We start from the raw sequence: 19,073 nt of genomic DNA, 5'->3' as shown, positions 1-19,073 counted from the left end.
TTTTCAATGAACTCAACGTAAAGATTGAAAAGGTATCCATTAAATTAAAGGAGGACCTGACAGAAATAATAGAACAGATAGCCGAGAAAATTGGGAAGAAATGAGAGCAGAAATTAAAAAAAGCTGGCCACCGAGATGTGATCCCGGGGACTGTACGCGTGCGGGCCCTCCGCAGCTGCACGAACATGACTCCATAGGCCAGCTAAACTACTTTTGGTATGGGCAGCTCCTTGCAGAATGTCTCCAGACTGAGAACTAAGCTGCAGCCCCATGCCTGCCCAGGAGGGGAAAGGTATTTCTCTCTCTTGCCTCTTCCTTGCCGAGGGTGAAGGGCATGGCGACCGCCATATTATGACGACCACAGATGAGAGTTACAAGCTTGCAATGATCTAATATCTGGAAGAAATCTCCCTGGACTTAGTTGCTAAAGTACAGAAATTCAAAACCGCGCAGCAGCCGCACGACCTCATATCTCTTCACATCAGGTCTGACTCTAGTGGGAAATATCCTAACAATAATAGTGAGGTTTTTGTTGAAATACTGAATACAACCAAAGTAAAGAGAAAGTAAAGTGAAATTTATAAGTTATGGGGGAGGGGAGGGGAGTGGGATGGGAGGTGTACTGGGTTTTTTTTTTGTTTTTTTTTTTGGTGGTGGAATATGGGCACTGGTGAAGGTATGGTTGTTTCAGCATTGTGTAACTGAGACTTAAACCTGAAAGCATTGTAATTTTCTACATGGTGATTCAATAAAATAAAAATTTTTATTAAAAAAAAATAAAAAAGCTACAAAAAGAAATGTCATGAATGAAGGATTCAGTAGATGAAATAAAAACTCAGTGGGTGCCCTCAACAATAGAATGACTACAGCAGAAAACAGAATCAGTGAGCTTGAAGATGAGCTGCAGGAAGCCTACAGGCAACAACAAACAATGGTAAGAGACCTCAAAAGAGCTCTAGAACGAATCAGAGTCCTAGGGGATGAGCTCAAGAGGAGCAACATTAGAATCATTGGAGTACCAGAAGGACAGGGAAGCAATCCAATGAAAAAGCCACAGTCAAATTTTTGCTGAAAAGTTCCCAGAGCTTGAGAATGCAGGCATCCAGATTCAAGGAGCCTGAAGGGTGCCAGCTAAAAGAGACCCTAACAGAAAAACTCCAAGACATATCATAGTTAGGATGATGGACATCATGGATAGAGACACAATACTGCAAGCAGCAAGGTCAAAAAAAGAAATCACATACAAAGGAGCACCCCTTAGACTCACAGCAGACCTATCAGAGGAAACCCTCCAAGCCAGAAGGCAGTGGTGGGATATAGTGAAAAAACTCAATGAAATGAACACTTCACCAAGAATACTTTATCCGGCTAAACTCTCATTCAAACTCGAAGGAACAATACACTATTTTGTGGATAAACAACAGCTCAGGAACTTCATAGACTCAAAACCAAACCTAAAAGAAGGACTAAAGGGGCTATTGTAAGACAAGAAAAACTCCTACAAGCACAACAAACCCTACAGAAAGATGGCGCAAAATCCCATAACAATAATCTCTCTCAAAGTCAATGGTCTAAATTCACCAATTAAGAGACACAGAGTGGCAAAATGGATTCAGAGACTGAACCGAACATTCTGCTGCCTGCAAGAAACACATCTGAATAGCCAGAACAAACACAGATTCAAATTCAAAGGATGGAAAACAATCCTGCAAGCAAACAACTCCCTCAAAAAAGCTGGGGTGGCATTACTAATATTGGACAACATAGATTTCAGGTTGAAAAAGATTAGAAGGGATAGTGTAAGCCATTTTTTATTGATCAAGGAATATGTACAACAGGAATAAATCACACTCCTAAACGTGTATGCACCCAATGAGGGACCAGCTAAATATCTACAACAACTGCTCACAGACCTTAAGAAGGATATTGTGAGCAATACAATAATAGTTGGAGACTTCAACACCACCCTATCACCTCTGGACAGATCAAGAAGATTAAAACTCACCAAGGAAATACTGGCTTTGAAGGAAGAAAGAGAAGAGAGAGGGCTAATAGATTTATGCAGGGCGTTATATCCCCCCAAAAAAGAATACATATTCTTTTCCAGTGCACACGGAACATTTTCCAGAATAGACTCTGTGCTGGGCCACATAACATACCTCAACAGAATCAGGAAGATAGACATTGTATCAGCTATTTTTTCAGACCATGATGTACTGAAGATAGAAGTTAATCTATTTAGAAAACCAAATCAAACACTTGGAAATTAAACAACTCAATATTGAATAATGAGTGGATCAGGAAGGAAATCAAGGAAGAAATCAAAAGGTACCTAGAAACAAATGAGAATGAAGACACGAGCTACCAGAACCTGTCTGACGCAGCTAAAGCCATATTAAGGTGAAAATTTATAGCTCTGCAAGAATATATCAGGAAGGAAGAAAGGTCCCACATAAATAACTTGACTTCACAGCTCAAGACCTTAGAAAAGGACCAACAAAAGGAGCCCAAACCAGGCAGAAGGAAAGAGATAATAAAACTTAGAGCAGAAATCGACGACATGGAAACCCAAAAGACAATCTGAAAGATCAAAGAAACCAAGAGCTGGTTCTTCAAGAAAATAAACAAGATTGATAAACCACTAGCAATACTCACAAAGAAAGAGAGAGAGAGAACACTTATAAGCCGAATCAGAAATGATTCGAGACATCACAACAGAAACCAAAGAAATTCAAAAGATGATCAGAGACTATTTTGAAAATCTGTATGCCACGAAACAAGAGAACCTAGAAGAAATTGATAAATTCCTGGATTCCTGTAATCTCCCAAGGCTGAACCAAGAAGACCTGGAGTACCTGAATAGTCCTATTAATATCAAGGAAATTTAAACTGTAATCAAAAATCTTCCTAAAAACAAAAGCCTGGGTCCAGATGGATTCATTAGCGAATTCTCCCAAACATTTAAAGAGGACCTATTGCCAGTTCTTCTCAAGATTTTCTAGGAAATTAAAGAAACATAAACCCTCCCAAACAGTTTCTATGAGGCTCATATCTCCCTAATACCAAAAGCAAACAAAGACACCACAAAAAAAGAAAACTACAGGCCAATATCCCTGATGAACACAGATGCAAAGATTCTCAACAAAATATTAGCAAACAGAATTCAACAACTCATCAAAAAGATCATACACCACGACCAAGTGGGATTCATCCCGGGGATGCAAGGATGGTTTAACATTCGGAAATCAATCAACATAATCCATTATATCAACAAAAGAAAAGATAAAAACCATATGATCATATCAATAGATGCAGAGCATTTGTCAGATCCAGTACCCATTTATGATGAAAACTCTCGCCAAAATGGGTATAGAAGGGATTTTCTCAATATAGTCAAAGCCATCTACTACAAGCCTATGGCAAGCATCATCCTCAATGGGGAAAAACTAAGAGCCTTCCCTCTGAGATCAGGGACGATACAAGGATGCCCACTCTCTCCACTTCTGTTCAATATAGTACTGGCAGTACTTGCAATAGCGGTTAGGCAAGAAAAAGGTATTAAGGGCATTCAAGTAGGAAAGGAAGAAATCAAGCTCTCACTATTTGCAGGTGATATGATACTATACTTAGAGAACCCTAAACCCTCTACCCAGAAACTCTTAGAAACAATAGACTTGTAGAGTAAAGTTGCAGGCTATAAAATCAATAACCAAAAGTCCATGACTTTCCTACACGCAAATAACGAGAGAGAAGAAAGTGATATGAAAAAAGCAATCCTGTTCACAATCGTGCCTCAGAAAATCAAGTACCTCAGAATCAGCTTAACTAAGGAGGAAAAGGACTTTTACAAGGAAAACTACAAAACGCTACTTCAAGAAATAATAGAGGACACGAGGAAATGGAAAGATATCCCCTGCTCATGGATTGGGAGAATTAGCATTGTTAAAACGACAATATTCCCCAAAGCATTGCACACATTCAATGCGATCCCTAAAAGGATACCCATGACATCCTTCAAAGAAATGGAGTGAACACTCCTGAAATTCATATGAAACAATAAGTCCCCACGAATAGCTATAGCAACTCTTGGGAAAAAGAATATGGGAGGAATGACCGTCCCCAACCTCAATCTTTACTACAAAGCAGTAATAATTAAAACTGCATGGTGCTGGAACAAAGGCAAAGCCACAGAACAATGGAACAGGGTTGAATATCCTGACACACACCCTCACATATAAGATCATCTAATCTTTGATAAGGGAGCAAAAAAATTTGAGTTGGAGCAAGGAGAGCCTCCTCAACAAATGGTGCTGGCAAAACTGGACAGCTACATGCAAAAACATAGGCTTAGATCTCTACTTAACACAATGTACAAAAGTCATGTCAAAATGGATTAAAGACCTCAAAATCAGACCAGAATCCATAGGGCACACGGAAGACAAGGTTGGAAAAACCCTCCACAACATTAAAGCTAAAGGTATTTTCAAAGATGACACACCACTGGCCAAGCAAATAAAAACAGAGATAAACAAATGGGACTACCTAAACTAAGAAGCTTCTGCACCTCAAAAGAAACAATGACCAAAATACAAAGACAGTCTACAGAATGGGAAAGGATATTAACCCAATACCCATCTGATAAGGGGTTGATATCAAGGACATACAAGGCAGTGGTTGAACTCTACAAGAAGAAAACTCCCAACCCCATCAAAAAATGAGGGATGGAAATGAACAGAAATTTTCTCAAAGAAGAAATCCGAAAGGTTAAAAGACACATGAGAAAATGCTCTATGTCACTAATCATCAGGGAGATGCAGATTAAAACAGCAATGAGATATCATTTCACACCACAGAGACTGGCCCACATCCAAAATAACAAAAGCAACCAGTGTTGGTGTGGATGTGGGGAGAAAGGGACTCTTCTTTACTGCTGGTGGGAATGCCGACTGGTTCTGCCCTTTTGGAAAACTATATGGACGATTCTCAAAGAATTAGAAATTGAGCTCCCCTTTGACCCAGTAATACAACTCCGGGAATATATCCCATAGAGGCAAAAAGGTATAGTAGAAATTACATCTGCATTTGTGTGTTTATTGCAGCACTGTTTACAATAGCCAAAATCTGGAAAAAACAGAGTGCCCAAAAACAGATGACTGGTTAAAGAAACCTTGGTACATCTACACTATAGAATACTTTGCAGCTGTTAGAAAAGATGAAGTCATTAAATTTGCATATAAGTGGATCAACATGGAAAGTATCATGTTAAGTGAAATGAATCAGAAACAGAGAGGCAGACATAGAAAGAATGCATCCACTTGTGGAATATGAAATAACAGAGTGGGAGACTAACACTCAAGAGTTGTAGAGATTAGGACCAGGAGGTCTGCCCCACAGCTTGGAAACTGGCCTCACATGCTGGGGGATAAAGCAGCTGAGATAGAGAAGGGAACACCGAGTAGAGGATGTTGGGAGGACCCATTCGGATTGAAAGATGTGAACTGAAAGTAGACTTTAGACCGAACATGAAGGCCACTCAATACCTCTATTGCAAACTACAACACCCAAAAGGAGAGAGAACAAAAGGGAATGCCCTGCCGCAGAGGCAGGTGGGGGGGGCGGTGGGGGATGGGGTGGGGGTGGTGAGAGGGATACTGGGATCATTGGTGGAGGTGAATAGGCACTGTTGGAGGGATGGGTAAACAATCACTGTATGAGTGAAATGCAAACACAAAAGTTTATAAGTTTGTTACTGTACATCACAGTGATTCTCTAATAAAAATATTTTTAAAAAAAAGAAAAAGAAAGGAACAGACACAAAATGATCTCTCTCACATGTGGGATTAAGAAGTGTGGCAATTCCCAGCTGCCGGAAGTCATGCCTTCGGGGCCACCGCCAACATTGAAGAATCCGGGCGTTCAGGCAGGCACCGAAAGCCGGAGAGTGCTCTGGACCCCAGACCGGGCCAACAACACCAGGGTGCCAGACGGAGAAGGTACAGCCAGCATGCCTTCTCCAGATAGAGCCCCGGCAACACTGAGCTTCTACTAACACGGCTTCGGTATACGGGACTGGGACATCTCCAAACCACATGGCCGCTTATTCGACCTTTCCTGAAATAGAAAACATACAATCTAATGATGCCATTCCGACAGGTCTGACTACTGGAGGAAAAACTCCAGAGGGGGAGTTGGAGGGAGGGGGGTATGCTGGGGTTTTGGTGGTGGAACATGTGCACTGGTGAAGGGATGGGTGTTTGAGCATAGTATGATTGAGACTCAATCCTAAAAGCCCTATAACTGTTCTCATGGTGACTCAATTGAAAAATAAATTAAATTTTAAAAAATCATTCAATAAATAAATCAATTTTTTAAAAAAAGAAACGTGGCAATTCACGCTTTAAAAAGTCAAATGAGAGCTCTCTGCTGCTGCACGACCACAGCCCCAGAGGCCAACTAAACTACTTTGGGCACCAGCAACTTCTTGTAGAAATATCTCTAGACTGTGAACTGAGCCCTGGCTGCCATCTTATGACGACCACAAAAGGAAGGTACGAGCCTGCAGCAACGGAACAAGCGGGTGATCTCGGGACAGGGGGTGGTACCAGTGCCGCCCTCCACCGAGATATAACCCTGGTGGCCGCACGTGTTTGGCCTCTCCACTGCTGCACGACCATGGCCCCAGAGTCCAGCTAAACTACTTTGGTCACCAGCAGCTTCTTGCAGAAATTTCTCTAGACTGTGAACTAAACCCCGGCCGCTATCTTATGACAACCACAAAAGGGAGGTACGAGTTTGCAGTGATGCAATTTCTGGCAGAAATTTCCCTGGACTTAGTTACTAAAATACTAAAATACAGAAACCCAAAACCTCACATGTGGGATTAAGAAGCGTGGTTCTTCATTGTCAGCAATGGAAAACAAATTATCAAATGCTTCTTTTTCAACAGGTCTGACTTTGGGGGGGGGGGGGAAACTCCAAACAATAATAATGAGTTTTTTGTTGAAATATTGAAGTAATCAAAGAAAAGAGAAAAGTAAAGTGAAATTTATCAGCTACACAGGCGGGGGGTGGGGGGGGGAGGTACATGGGGATTCCTGGTGGTGGAATATGTGCACTGGCGAAGGGATGGGTGTTTGAGCATTGTATAATGAGACTTAAGCCTGAAAGCTTTGTAACTTTCCACATAGGGATTCAATTAAAAAATTGGTTTAATAAAATAAAAAATAAGAATTCAAATAAGAGGCTGGAGCTATAGCACAGCGGGTAGGGCAATTGCTTTGCACACGGCTGAACAGGTTCAATTTTCAGCATCCCATATGGTCCCCTGAGCACCGCCAGGGGTAATTCCTGAGTGCAGAGCCAGGAATAATCCCTGTGCATCGCCGGGTGTGAACCAAAAAGAAAAAAAAAAGTCAAATGAATTAGGACATTCAAACTCTGGCTAGCAGAGGTCAGTCACAGAGAAACAAACACTCAAGGACTGTCCAAGCTAAGGTTCGCCTGGGCAGCCTCGAGAGAACTCACACACTTGTCATAGTCAATAAAATATTGCTTCCTGAGCCTGGCCATTGTTTAAATTGACAGAGAAAATGAGGACAGTTACTGAGCACACTGAAATGCAGTGCGTACCGGAGAGCAAAGGTGGGAGGTGGGGTCCTTCATTCAGACCATCAGAAGGCACCCTAAACCCAGAGTCAAGTCCTGACCATTTCCTATTCTGGCTTTGCCTCTTGCTTTCTAAGTTGAAAAGACCCAAAACTGTTTTATTCTGTCTTTTCCTGATGCAGAACCTAAATGTACAGATGATTATTCTCTGGGAAGAAGGTCTCATGCATAATTACACTCAACTCCCCTCTTCTCTGTGACTTACAATTACGAGGTCCTCAGAGACTGGACTAACAAGGAACCCTGGCTCTCACCCAGAGTCCTGTGTGTTGATCCCTCGGGGTCACAGAGGAGTAATAAGGAGTCAGCCCCAAAGTCTGGAGGGTATTTCTCAGTAAGGCTATACCCATGTCCCTTTCATCATCATCATCATCACCACCTGTGCGGGTTCATGCCTGGCTTTGCCTTCCTCCTCGTACCTAGCACGGAGCCTCAGCCCTTATCACTCACGAGGGAAAATAGAGCCGGGGGCCCCAGATCCAAGCATGAGCCAGCAGAGACCCAGCAGAGACCAGTGAGTGGTGAGGCGGGTTCAAGGGGGGGAGGCTGGTCCTGACTCTTGTCTCCTCACCTGGACAAGTGGAACCTGGAGACAGACGTGGGGGTCACCACGAGCATCGTTTCTGTGCAGACACACGGGGAGCTCATGTTTGCTTTTTCCCATTCAGGTGATTCAGATCTCTCATGAAAAATCCTAATCTCCCTACCAGCATTTCCAGTTTATTTTGGACTTTTCCTGATAAACAAAAAATAATCCTTAAGAAATCTGTCCCGAGCACTCTAAATATTCATGAATCTGCTGATGTTCATCATTACAATGAGAAGGAGAGTAATAATAATATCGAAGGTTGTTCCCAGTAGTTTCCTGTACCAGTCTTTGATGATAAAACTGTGCAATTTGGCACTTTTATTTTGCAAAATCAATCACGAGATGGGGGGGACAGTGTTACTTGGTTTATATGAGCATTTTAGAGTTGAGAAACAGAATGTGTAATTTTGTCTGACTGGATCAACAATGTTTTGTAGGTGCGTGAATGTACCTTTTTAATGGTACAATATTCCCACCCCACCGTTAATTCTTTTGCAAGATTCTAGGATGTAAAACATGAGATGGAGCTTCAGTGGGCCTGAGCAGACACCTGAGTGATGTCATAAGAATTTAGCCTTCCCTTTACTTTCCCAGGTCCGTCCAGGTTCAGTGTCTGCAGGAAAACAACTTACAGGGGTCCATTAGTGACTCCCCTCCACCTACATGGTGTGGGTGTGGTGCAGTGACTAAGACAAACCCTGCACTGAGAAACTCTAGTGAACGCGACCGATTTTCACGAGTTCAGAGGAGCACACTTGGGGGATATGCCTTCTGTTTAAGGCACGTTTTTGTTCCTGTGAATTTCTCCATCTTTGAAAGTCCCTTTTGTCTAACCACACACAGAAGCTTTTCTCATCTCCTTTGGACCCCTCTCCCATCCTGACATGTACCTTGTTCCTGAGGAAGGGGTCTGGGATGCTCAGATCTGTAGCCAAGTTTGATAGCTGATGTTGATAATGTGGGAGTCAGCTGCTTGGAGTTGGCATCTGAAAGTGGGTGAGGGCAGAGCCCTGGGGAGACTGAGTCTTTAGTTCGGGGTGTGACTCTGCAGGCAAATAGAGCCATTCCTGAGTTCAAGGCAGGGCACTCAGCCTGGTCATGAAAGTTGGCAGTGGGCAACTTATCATCTGGGTGGCAAATATCTGACAACTTGCTTTGTGTAGAGGTAAAAAAAAGTTCACCAGGGAGATACCAGGAGGAGGTGCATCATCCGAGGTCAAAGGCATTACAAGGCTTATGTGCCCTCTAACTGATCTTGAAATAAATTCCATTAGTTCTGTCTACAAATTGTGACTGTAAATTTGGAGCTGAATTCTAGCTTACTGGTAGCACTATAAATAACTGAGAATAATTTGTTGCCAAAGCAACACTTAAAAGTCAGGAGGATAGTCTGCCCTTGTAGAATATTGGCGGGGACAGAGGGGAGGGTCACACCTAGTATTTCTCAAGACTTACTCCTCATTGTGCACTCAGTGATCACTCCGGGCAAGTTCAGGGAACCATATGGAGTGCCAGTGATCAAACCCGGATTGCCCATGCGCAAGGCAACGGCCTTACCTGAAATACTATTGCTTTAAGCCCCGCTTATAGAACTTTGAAACATGAATTTACGACCTATAGCATTAACTTGAGACACATGATATGAAACAGTCACAGAACATTTCTCTTCCATCAGAGTATTCGAGCATTCTCTAAATTAAGTCAATTGTTAAGCAGATCTAGGGCATTGTGCAACAAAGCTAAAAAATACTCAGGGCCAGAGTGATAGCACAGCAGGTAGGGCGTTTGCCTTGCACGAGGACAACCGAGGTTCGATCCCCGGCATCCCATATGGTCCCCTAAGCACTGCCAGGGGTAATTCCTGAGTGCAGAGCCAGGAGTTACCCCTGTACATCGCTGGGTGTTACCCAAAAAGCAAAAAAATAAATAAAAATAAAAATAAAAAATACTACAGAACAGAGAGAGGTGATGTTGAAAGGAGGTTTGAGCTTCAGCTCAGCTAAACCACATTATTAGCAATAAATAGCATCAAAAACTACTGAGTGAAAACCTGGACCCACTGGCTTTAGCATATACTATTTATCAATAGACCATATTGAGGAATATATATTTCTTGCAGTTGAGTAAAAAAATCACTAAACTACTGATTAGTAGTATTCGTTAATTAGAACAATATTATATTTTTAAGGACATCTCAAATATGTCTAATTCCTCTTGTTCATTCGAATTCTGTGTGTGTTTGGGGGCAAACTCCAAATTGCTAAAGAACTTATTCTGACTCACGGCAGAGTGCTCAAATTTAGAGGACGTAGGGGACCATGAAGTGTTAGATACTGACCCTGACCCCTGATGCAAATCAGTAATTCACCGCTTCAATCAATATCTGGCCCAAATTTTGCTTACTTTCACGGAGGGCACATCTGAGTACAACTTCAGGTATTCAGAATCTTTCACATATTCTCTTTGACACAAGCACTTAGCTCAGTTTTTCTTAAATTACAAAACCTCAAGAATATGGAGCTAAAGTCAAAGAAGAAGACTTATAAGAGAAGGTATGTCACAACCAGTAAGTAATGCAAAACAGAGTGAGGACGTAAGTTTTGATATGGTATTTCAGTATTGCTTATAACCAAGATATAGATAAGTGAGGAGAAATTATATACCTGAACCCACACTCATGTTTTCCCCCAAAAGGTGTCTCTGCTCTGTGGACCCACAAAATGGAACAGGGATCATGGAATTCCTCCTCCTGGGGCTCTCCGATGACCCACAAGTCCAGCCTGTCCTCTTCTGCCTCTTCCTGTCCATGTACCTGGTCACCATCACAGGGAACCTGCTCATCATCCTGGCCATCAGCTCTGACCCCCAACTTCATTCCCCCATGTACTTCTTCCTCTCCATCCTGTCCACCGCTGACATTGGCTTTACCTCCTCCACGGTGCCAAAAATGATTTGGGACATCCACACTCAGAGCAGAACCATTTCCCATGCAGGCTGCCTGGTGCAGTTGTCATTTTTTTATGTCTTTGGTTGTTTGGACAATGTCATTCTAGCTGTGATGGCTTATGATCGCTTTGTGGCCATCTGCCACCCCCTGCACTATCCCGTCATCATGAACCCCCGCCTCTGTAGCCGGCTGCTTCTGCTGTCTGTTTGCATCAGTCTGATGGAGTCCCAGCTACATTGCCTGATGATATCACAGCTCACCTTCTGCACCCACGTGGAAATTCCTCATTTCTTCTGTGACATTCCTCAACTCCTCAGGCTGTCCTGTGGGGACACCTCCACTGATAACCTATTAATGTATTTTATTGCTGCTATTTTTGGGGGAGTGCCAGTCTCGGGGATCCTGTACTCTTATTCCAGAATTGCGTCCTCTGTTCTGAGAGTCTCCTCCATGGGTGGGAGGTCCAAAGCCTTCTCCACCTGTGGCTCTCACCTGTCCGTTGTTTGCTTATTTTATGGGACAGGCATTGGGGTGTACCTCAGCTCTGCTGTCTCCCAGTCCCCCAGGAAGGGGGCAGTGTCTTCTGTGGTCTACACAACAATTGTCCCCATGCTGAACCCCTTCATCTACAGCCTGAGAAACAAGGACATCAAGAGGGCTTTCCAGAAGCTTCTCAGTAGAAGACCCGAATCTTAATGCTTGTGTTTCTCTTTTTGATCACAGAACTACAACAATTAAAAACTTAACCATCTGAAATCAGTAATCAGGACTCCTTGTCACTAATTTTGTGACTCTGTAATAGCTCCTTTCATCCTATCTGAAATTTGAAAAATTGCTTATTATAGCTAATCATTTGTCAGGTAAGATTATGAAAACATATCTATTATCAATGCTACTGCCCTACTGAAATCTTTCATCCCTCAGAATCTACTGGACACCTTCTGAAATGTAGAATTGTCCTTTAAAGCATAAATAAAAGGTATGACATTGTTATCAGCTATTTTTATAGACATGGGTCATATTTTATAGACATGGGTCTATTTTTATGTGTCTTTACTCTCACCAAAAATACTGATACAGGAATGAAGCAATAGCACAGTGGGTAGAGCATTTGCCTTGGATGCAGCCAACAGAGGTTTGATACCTAGCATCTAATATGGTCCCCCAAGCACTGTCAGAGGTAATTCCTGAGTGCTTGAGCCAGGAGTAACCCCTGTGCATTGTTGGGTGTGACCCAAAATTAAAAAAAAAAATACTGATACAGGTTATGTGAGAAGACACACAGTAATGTTTCTTAATCTTACCTTCATATAGAAACGCTAAACCTTTGTCGAATATAAAATACCTCTTAGAGATACTGAATGAACTCATATGAAAAACAAATTTCATGCTTCTTGCTCCTTTCTCAAAGATTAACTGTGCATATATCTGAGGATGTTTTTCAGGACTCTCAATTCTATCCCATTGGTTTGATCATCAGTCCTTCTTCCAGCACCACACTGTTTTTTTTAGTAAAATTTGAGATTGGTGAAAGAGAACTTTTCCATTTTCTTTTCTTCTAAGATTGCTTTGACTATTGAGGTTGTAGTCAAAACTGTATCACTGTATCACTGTCATCCCGTTGTTCATCGATTTGCTCTAGTGGGCGCCAGTAACGTCTCCGTTCTCCATTCATCCCTGTCGTGTGCTAGTGTAGCCCTATGGCCTATTGGGGGCTCTTTCAGGATCAGGGGGATAAGGACAGTTGATGTTACTTTTGGGGGCATATTCAGTACTCTACGAGTAGCTTGCCAGGCTCTGCTATGCGGGCAGGATACTCTCAGTAGTTTGCCGGACACTCCGAGAGGGACGAAGGTTTTTGGGCGGCCTTTAATTGTCTTTACAGGTGTTCCCATTCTACCAAATGTAAGCTTATGGTCGACTAGCATGTTGTAACCATCTGCACACTGACTAACAGGCATGCTTGCGTGTTTGGCAACAGCCCATATGTTCATCAAGTGGTAACTAAAATGATAAATCCATTTGCTGGAATATGTGAAATAAAATGAACTGCTAGCACTCATAACATAGATGTATCACAAATGTATTGTGTTAAGCAAAACAAGCAAGACTCAAAAAGCCACCTAACTTTATGAGTCTTATTTATAAGTATTGCTGAAAAAAACTTAAGAGCAGAAATAGATCCGCTGAAAGCTCAAAGCATCTGGAGTGGAAGTAGGAACTAAATAACAACAAATCGTATTTTTTATAACTAGGTCCTAGCAATGGTTACATTATACTTATTGTCAAAAAAACATTACAAACAACAGAATTTATGTGTTCCATATAAATTCTATATAGAATTCAAATGTAGAATTTTTATATAAAACACATATGTAATTTGTATGTAATCCTAACTATATTTATATGAATAGCATTTCTGCAATTATTAAATGAGCAAAGTATTTTTAAAAGCCTTTTATGTAGAAAAGGGGATGCAATAGATATTATATTTAATCCATAGATTTTTGTTTCCCTTTGTTTCTTTTTAACCAACTCAAAATTGCACGTTGGATAACATTGGGTTGTCCTTGCTCCTCCCGAAGTAAATATTATTTGGAGTCAATTAACTCCCATGTTACAAAGCATAGCATGAATATAATTCATAGTTTTCAGCAAGTGAATGCATTTAATAGGATAAATTATTTCAATAAAGTCTGGCCTTTTTTTTTTTTTTTTGCTTTTTGGGTCACACCTGGCGATGCACAGGGTTAACTCCTGGCTCTGCACTCAGGAATCACTCCTGGCGGTGCTCCGGGGATGCTGGGAATCGAACCCGGGACGGCCGCGTGCAAGGCAAATGCCCTACCAGCTGTGCTATTGCTCCAGCCTCAAGTCTAGCTTATTTTTTAATCAAGAACACTGGTATGTATAAAAAAACAATTTTTGGAGTTTTGTATATGTTCAGTCAAAGAAGTTTAATATGTTTTGTTCCAATTTCACTTTAAGTTAAAAATTGTTCACATTTTTTGTTGGCACAGTTTATAGGTTTTATTACTCTTACTTTGAGTATATGTATATGCATGAGTAATATATAAAGAGTAATGTTGCAAATAATCACTAATATCCTTTGAAGCAACTAGATATATCAATTCAATTATATAAATTAGTGATTGCAAATAAACTATCCTTGATCTTCATAGGTCCTGGTGTTGTTTTTAGATCAAATTGTTCAATCAAGCATTTCTCTACTGACATTCGAAAATCATGGTAAGTTTCTCTGAGTCAAACTGAAATGTATGAGTTTCCAGGGACAGATGACTGCATAAACAAACCATAGTATGGGACTGGAGTGATAGCACAGCGGTAGGGCGTTTGCCTAGCACGCGAATGACCCAGGTCCCATTCCCAGCATCCCATATGGTCCCCCAAGCACTGCCAGGAGTAATTCCTGAGTGCATGAGACAGATGTATCCCCTGCGCATAGCTGGGTGGCCTAAAAAGAAAAGAAAGAGAGAAAGAAAGTAAGAAAGAAAGAAAGAAAGAAAGAAAGAAAGAAAGAAAGAAAGAAAGAAAGAAAGAAAGAAAGAAAGAAAGAAAGAAAGAAAGAAAGAAAGAAAGAAAGAAAGAAAGAAAGAAAGAAAGAAAGAAAGAAAGAAAGAAAGAAAGAAAGAAAGAAAGAAAGAAAGAAAGAAAGAAAGAAAGAAAGAAAGAAAGAAAGAAAGAAAGAAAGAAAGAAACCATAGTACACAAAATGAAATGCTGAAATGCTACTTGGGTATAGGAAAAGGTGAAATCAATGGCACAGTGAATAGGACACTTGCCTTGCATACGATCAACCCAGGTTCAACCCCTGGCATTTCATGTGGTCCTGGAGTCCTTCTGCACGTGCCCACTGGGTCAAGAACTAGAAGCAAGTCCTGAGCACTGCTAGGTGTGACACAAAGCCCAAACAAAACAAGGGTGAAATCATGCAACTTGTTGCTACATGCATGGATCTGGAGAGTACCATGCTGAGTGAAGGTAGGCATAAAGAGAAGCACAGACACTCTCGCATGTGGGATTAAAGTTGTGACGAGGTTTCTTTATAAAGTCAGATGGACTGGCATGTTCAACCTTTCGCTAGAGGTGGTCAGTTGTAGAGAAACAAACACACAAGGACTGTCCAGACTCTTGGGTGGCCTGGGCAACCCAAGAGAACTCACAGGCTGGTCACTTGTTCAACAAAATATTGCTTCCCCAGCCTGGATCCCAAGATGTAAGCCATTGTTTAAATCGACAGAGTCATGAAGGACAGTTGGTGAACATATCAAAATACTACCATGGGTAGCAGAGAAGGAGAGGTGGGAACTTTCACAGACAATCAACAGGAGTTTAACAGAGTAAAAATGTAATAATTTCCTATTCTAGTTCTGCCTATGTTGCTCTCTATATCTAAAGACCCCAAAATATTAAAAATTTAAATTAAAAAAAATACATACTATGAGACTAATACCCAGGGACAGTAGAAACAAGGCCCAGGAGGACTGTTCTACTTGGATGCTGGCCACAAGTGGGTGTGGGGGAAGTTAGGATGGAGAATGAACCAGTATTGACAATGGTAGTTGAAAAGGATCACTCTGGAGAAGAACTGAGTGCTGAGAGAAGGTAGAGTGATTTGCATGATAACGTTTCAGTACCTGTACTGCAAACCATCATGACCAAGAGGAGAGAGAGAGACAGAGACAGAGAGACAGAGACAGAGAGAGAGTGAGAGAGAGAATGAGCATGCCCTAATTGCAGGGTGGGGTGGGGAGTGAAAGGAGGGAAACTAGGGACATTGGTGGTGGGATATGTACATTGGTGAAGAGACCAGTGTAGGAGCATTGTATGACTGAACCCCAATCATGAACAACTTACTAACTCTGTATCTCATGGTGTTTCATAAAAAAGTAAATTATTTTTTAAAAAAACTTTTATTCTCTTCTTCATGGGGCGCAGAATCAAAATGTCCACGTGATCACCCTCAGAGAGAAGAAAGGCTCATGCACAATTACACTCAATTTCCCTCTTCTTTACCACTATTAAGAGGCCCTCAGGGACTGGACTAACAAGGAACATGGGCTCTCACCCTGACTCCTGTGATTGATCCCCCAAGGCCATAGAGCAGTCATAAGGACTCAGCCCTGCAGCCCTGAAGGGTATTTCTCAGGGTGGCTCCTACTTGCGTCCCCTTCCACCGCCATCACTGTGCGGGTTCATGCCTGACTTCGCCTTCCTCCCCATCCCTAGCACAGAGTCTCAGCTCCCATCACTCACGAGGGAGGAGAGAGCCGGGGGCCCCAGCTCCAAGCATGAGCCAGCAGAGACCCAGCAGAGACCAGTGAGTGGTGGAAAGGTGCTGGGAGGGGGAAGCCCGTCCTGATTCTTGTCTCCTCACCCAGAAAAGTGGGACATGAAGGCAGACATGTGGGTGTCAGCGTGTCCATCGTTTCTGTTCGTTTTTCTGTGGGGGGTTCAGATCTCTCATGAAAACTTCTGCTCTCCTTATCAGCATCTCTAGCTTCTCTTGTCTTTGTCTGCTGAACAGAAAAATAATCCGTCCAAAATCTCTTCCAAACACACCCAAGTGTTCATGAAGCAAATGACACTCGTCATCGTGATAAGGAGAGTAACAATAATATCACAAAATGTTGCGATGGTTTCCTGTAAGGTCTTTGACAATGATACTATGAAGTTTCATATTTTTCTTTCATAAAATCGGCCATAAGCTGGGTGTAATATGTGATCTATTTTCCACAGGAGCATTTTTTTTTACTTTTTAATGAATCACTGTGAGGTACAGTTACAGACATACAAACTTTCATGCTTATATTTCAGTTGCACAATGATCGAGTGCCCATCCCTCCACCAGTGCCCATTTCCCACCACCAATGGTCCCAGCATTCCTCCCACCCCCCCCACCCCATTTCCCCCACCGCCCGCCTCTGTGGCAGGTGCATTCCCTTTTACTCTCTCCCTCGCTTTGGCTGTTGTGGTTTGCAATACAGGCATTCAGTGACCATCATGTTTGGTCTAGAGTCTACCTTCAGCACACATTCTCACATCCCAAGCGGACCCTCCAAGCGTCCTTACTTGGTGGTCCCATCTCTATCTGGGCTGCATTTCTCCCCAGCATGTGAGACCGGCTTCCAAGCCGTGGAGCAATCCTCCTGTTCCTTATCTCTACTATCCTTGAGTGTTAAAGTCCCATTCTGTTACTTTATATTCCACAAATGAGTGCAGTCCTTCTATGTCTGTCCCTCTCTTTCTGACTCATTTCACTTAGCATGATACTCTCCATGTTGATCCACACATATGCATATTTCATGACTTCATCTTTTCTAACAGCTGCTTCGTATTCCACTGTGTACATGTACCAAAGTTTCCTTAACCAGCCATCAATTCTCGGGCACTCAGGTTTTTTCCAGATACTGGCTATTGTAAACAGTGATGCAATGCCCCAGGAGCATTTTAGAAATGAAAAAAAGGATATGTGACTTTTCACCCAACACCTCCAATGCTTTCCAGGAACGTGAATGTCCCACTGTTTCATGGTATAAACCATCATGTATTCTCTTGCCAGATCCCAGAATAAAAATCTTGAGACGGAGTCTGGTCAGGACCGAGCAGGCATCTGAATTGTGTCCTGACAAGCATGTTCCTTCCCCAGGTCCATCCAGGTTTAGTGTCTGCAGGAAAACAACTTAGTTGTTTTGGCGTCCATTAGCAACTTCCCTCCAGCATACAGTAAGGGCATGGTGCAGTGACTAAGACAAACCCTGCACTGAGAAACTCTAGTGAATGTGACCAATTTTCATGAGTTCAGAGGAGCACACTAGGGCGATATGCCTTCTGTTTATGGCATGCCTTTGTTCCTGTGAATTTCTCCATCTTTGAAAGTCGCTTTTGTCTAAACAAAACGAGAAGCTTTTCTCATATCCTTTGGGCCCCTCCCCCATCCTGACATGTACCTTGTTCCTGAGGAAGGGGTGTGGGATGCTCAGGACTGTAGCCAAGTTTGACAGCTGATGCTGATAATGTGGGAGTCAGCTGCTTGGAGTTGGCATCTGAAAGTGGGGTGAGGGCAGAGCCCTGGGGAGACTGAGTCTTTAGTTCGGGGTGTGACTTTGCAGGCAAATAGAGCCATTCCTGAGTTCAAGGGCAGGGCACTCAGCCTGGTCATGAGTTGGCAGTGGGGGACTTATCATGTGGGTGGCAAATATCTGACAACTTGCTTTGTGTAGAGGTAAAGAAAGTTCACCAGGCAGGATGAGGTGCTCCGTCCAAGGTCAAAGGCATTGCAAGGCTGGTTTATGACTCAGACTGAATGTTCAATGTCCATGACTGGGGCTTTGAGAATTCAAGAGGTTGTTGCAATGGGGCTCTGAGCAGGAGGACAGTCACCTTGTAAAGTCCAGGTAGGTTTATTTGTCCTCTAACTGATCTTGAAATAAATTCCATTTGTCTTGTTCTACAAATTGTGACTGTAAATTTGGAGTAGAAATGAGTCATGTGGCATCCCTCATTTTCAACTCTTTTCTTTCTCTCCCAAGTTCAAGTTTCTATTGTTTCCTATTCACTTGCTATATATGTGTGTGTGTGTGTGTGTGTGTGAGAGAGAGAGAGAGAGAGAGAGAGAGAGAGAGAGAGAGAGTCATCTGCTTGGAGTTGGCATCTGAAAGTGGGGTGAGAGCAGAACTCTGGGGATACAGGGTCTTTAATTCGGGGTGTGATTCTGCAAGCAAATAAAGCCATTCCTGAGTTTATATATATACATGTATGTATATATATAAATACATATATATGTATTTTTTCCATTTCATCACTTGGTATGTTTCCAAGGAGGATTTCTCTCTCTCACCCTCTCCTCCT

General features: G+C 42.3%; 1 protein-coding gene across 1 annotated transcript; it reads left to right on the top strand.

Moving 5' to 3' along the window:
- The first annotated feature begins 10,768 nt into the window (after nucleotides 1-10,768).
- Nucleotides 10,769-12,987, top strand: LOC101548246 (olfactory receptor 18-like). Its single transcript, XM_004615029.3, has 3 exons — nucleotides 10,769-10,806; nucleotides 10,949-11,877; nucleotides 12,941-12,987. The coding sequence occupies exons 1-3, from the start codon at nucleotides 10,769-10,771 to the stop codon at nucleotides 12,985-12,987; spliced, it is 1,014 nt and encodes a 337-aa protein (XP_004615086.3).
- Nucleotides 12,988-19,073: the final 6,086 nt, after the last annotated feature.

Source organism: Sorex araneus, chromosome 2 (genome assembly GCF_027595985.1).
Source record: "Sorex araneus isolate mSorAra2 chromosome 2, mSorAra2.pri, whole genome shotgun sequence".
Lineage (NCBI taxonomy): Eukaryota > Metazoa > Chordata > Mammalia > Eulipotyphla > Soricidae > Sorex > Sorex araneus.
Note: the sequence above shows the minus strand (reverse complement) of the source record. Positions and strands in the feature narration are given on the sequence as shown.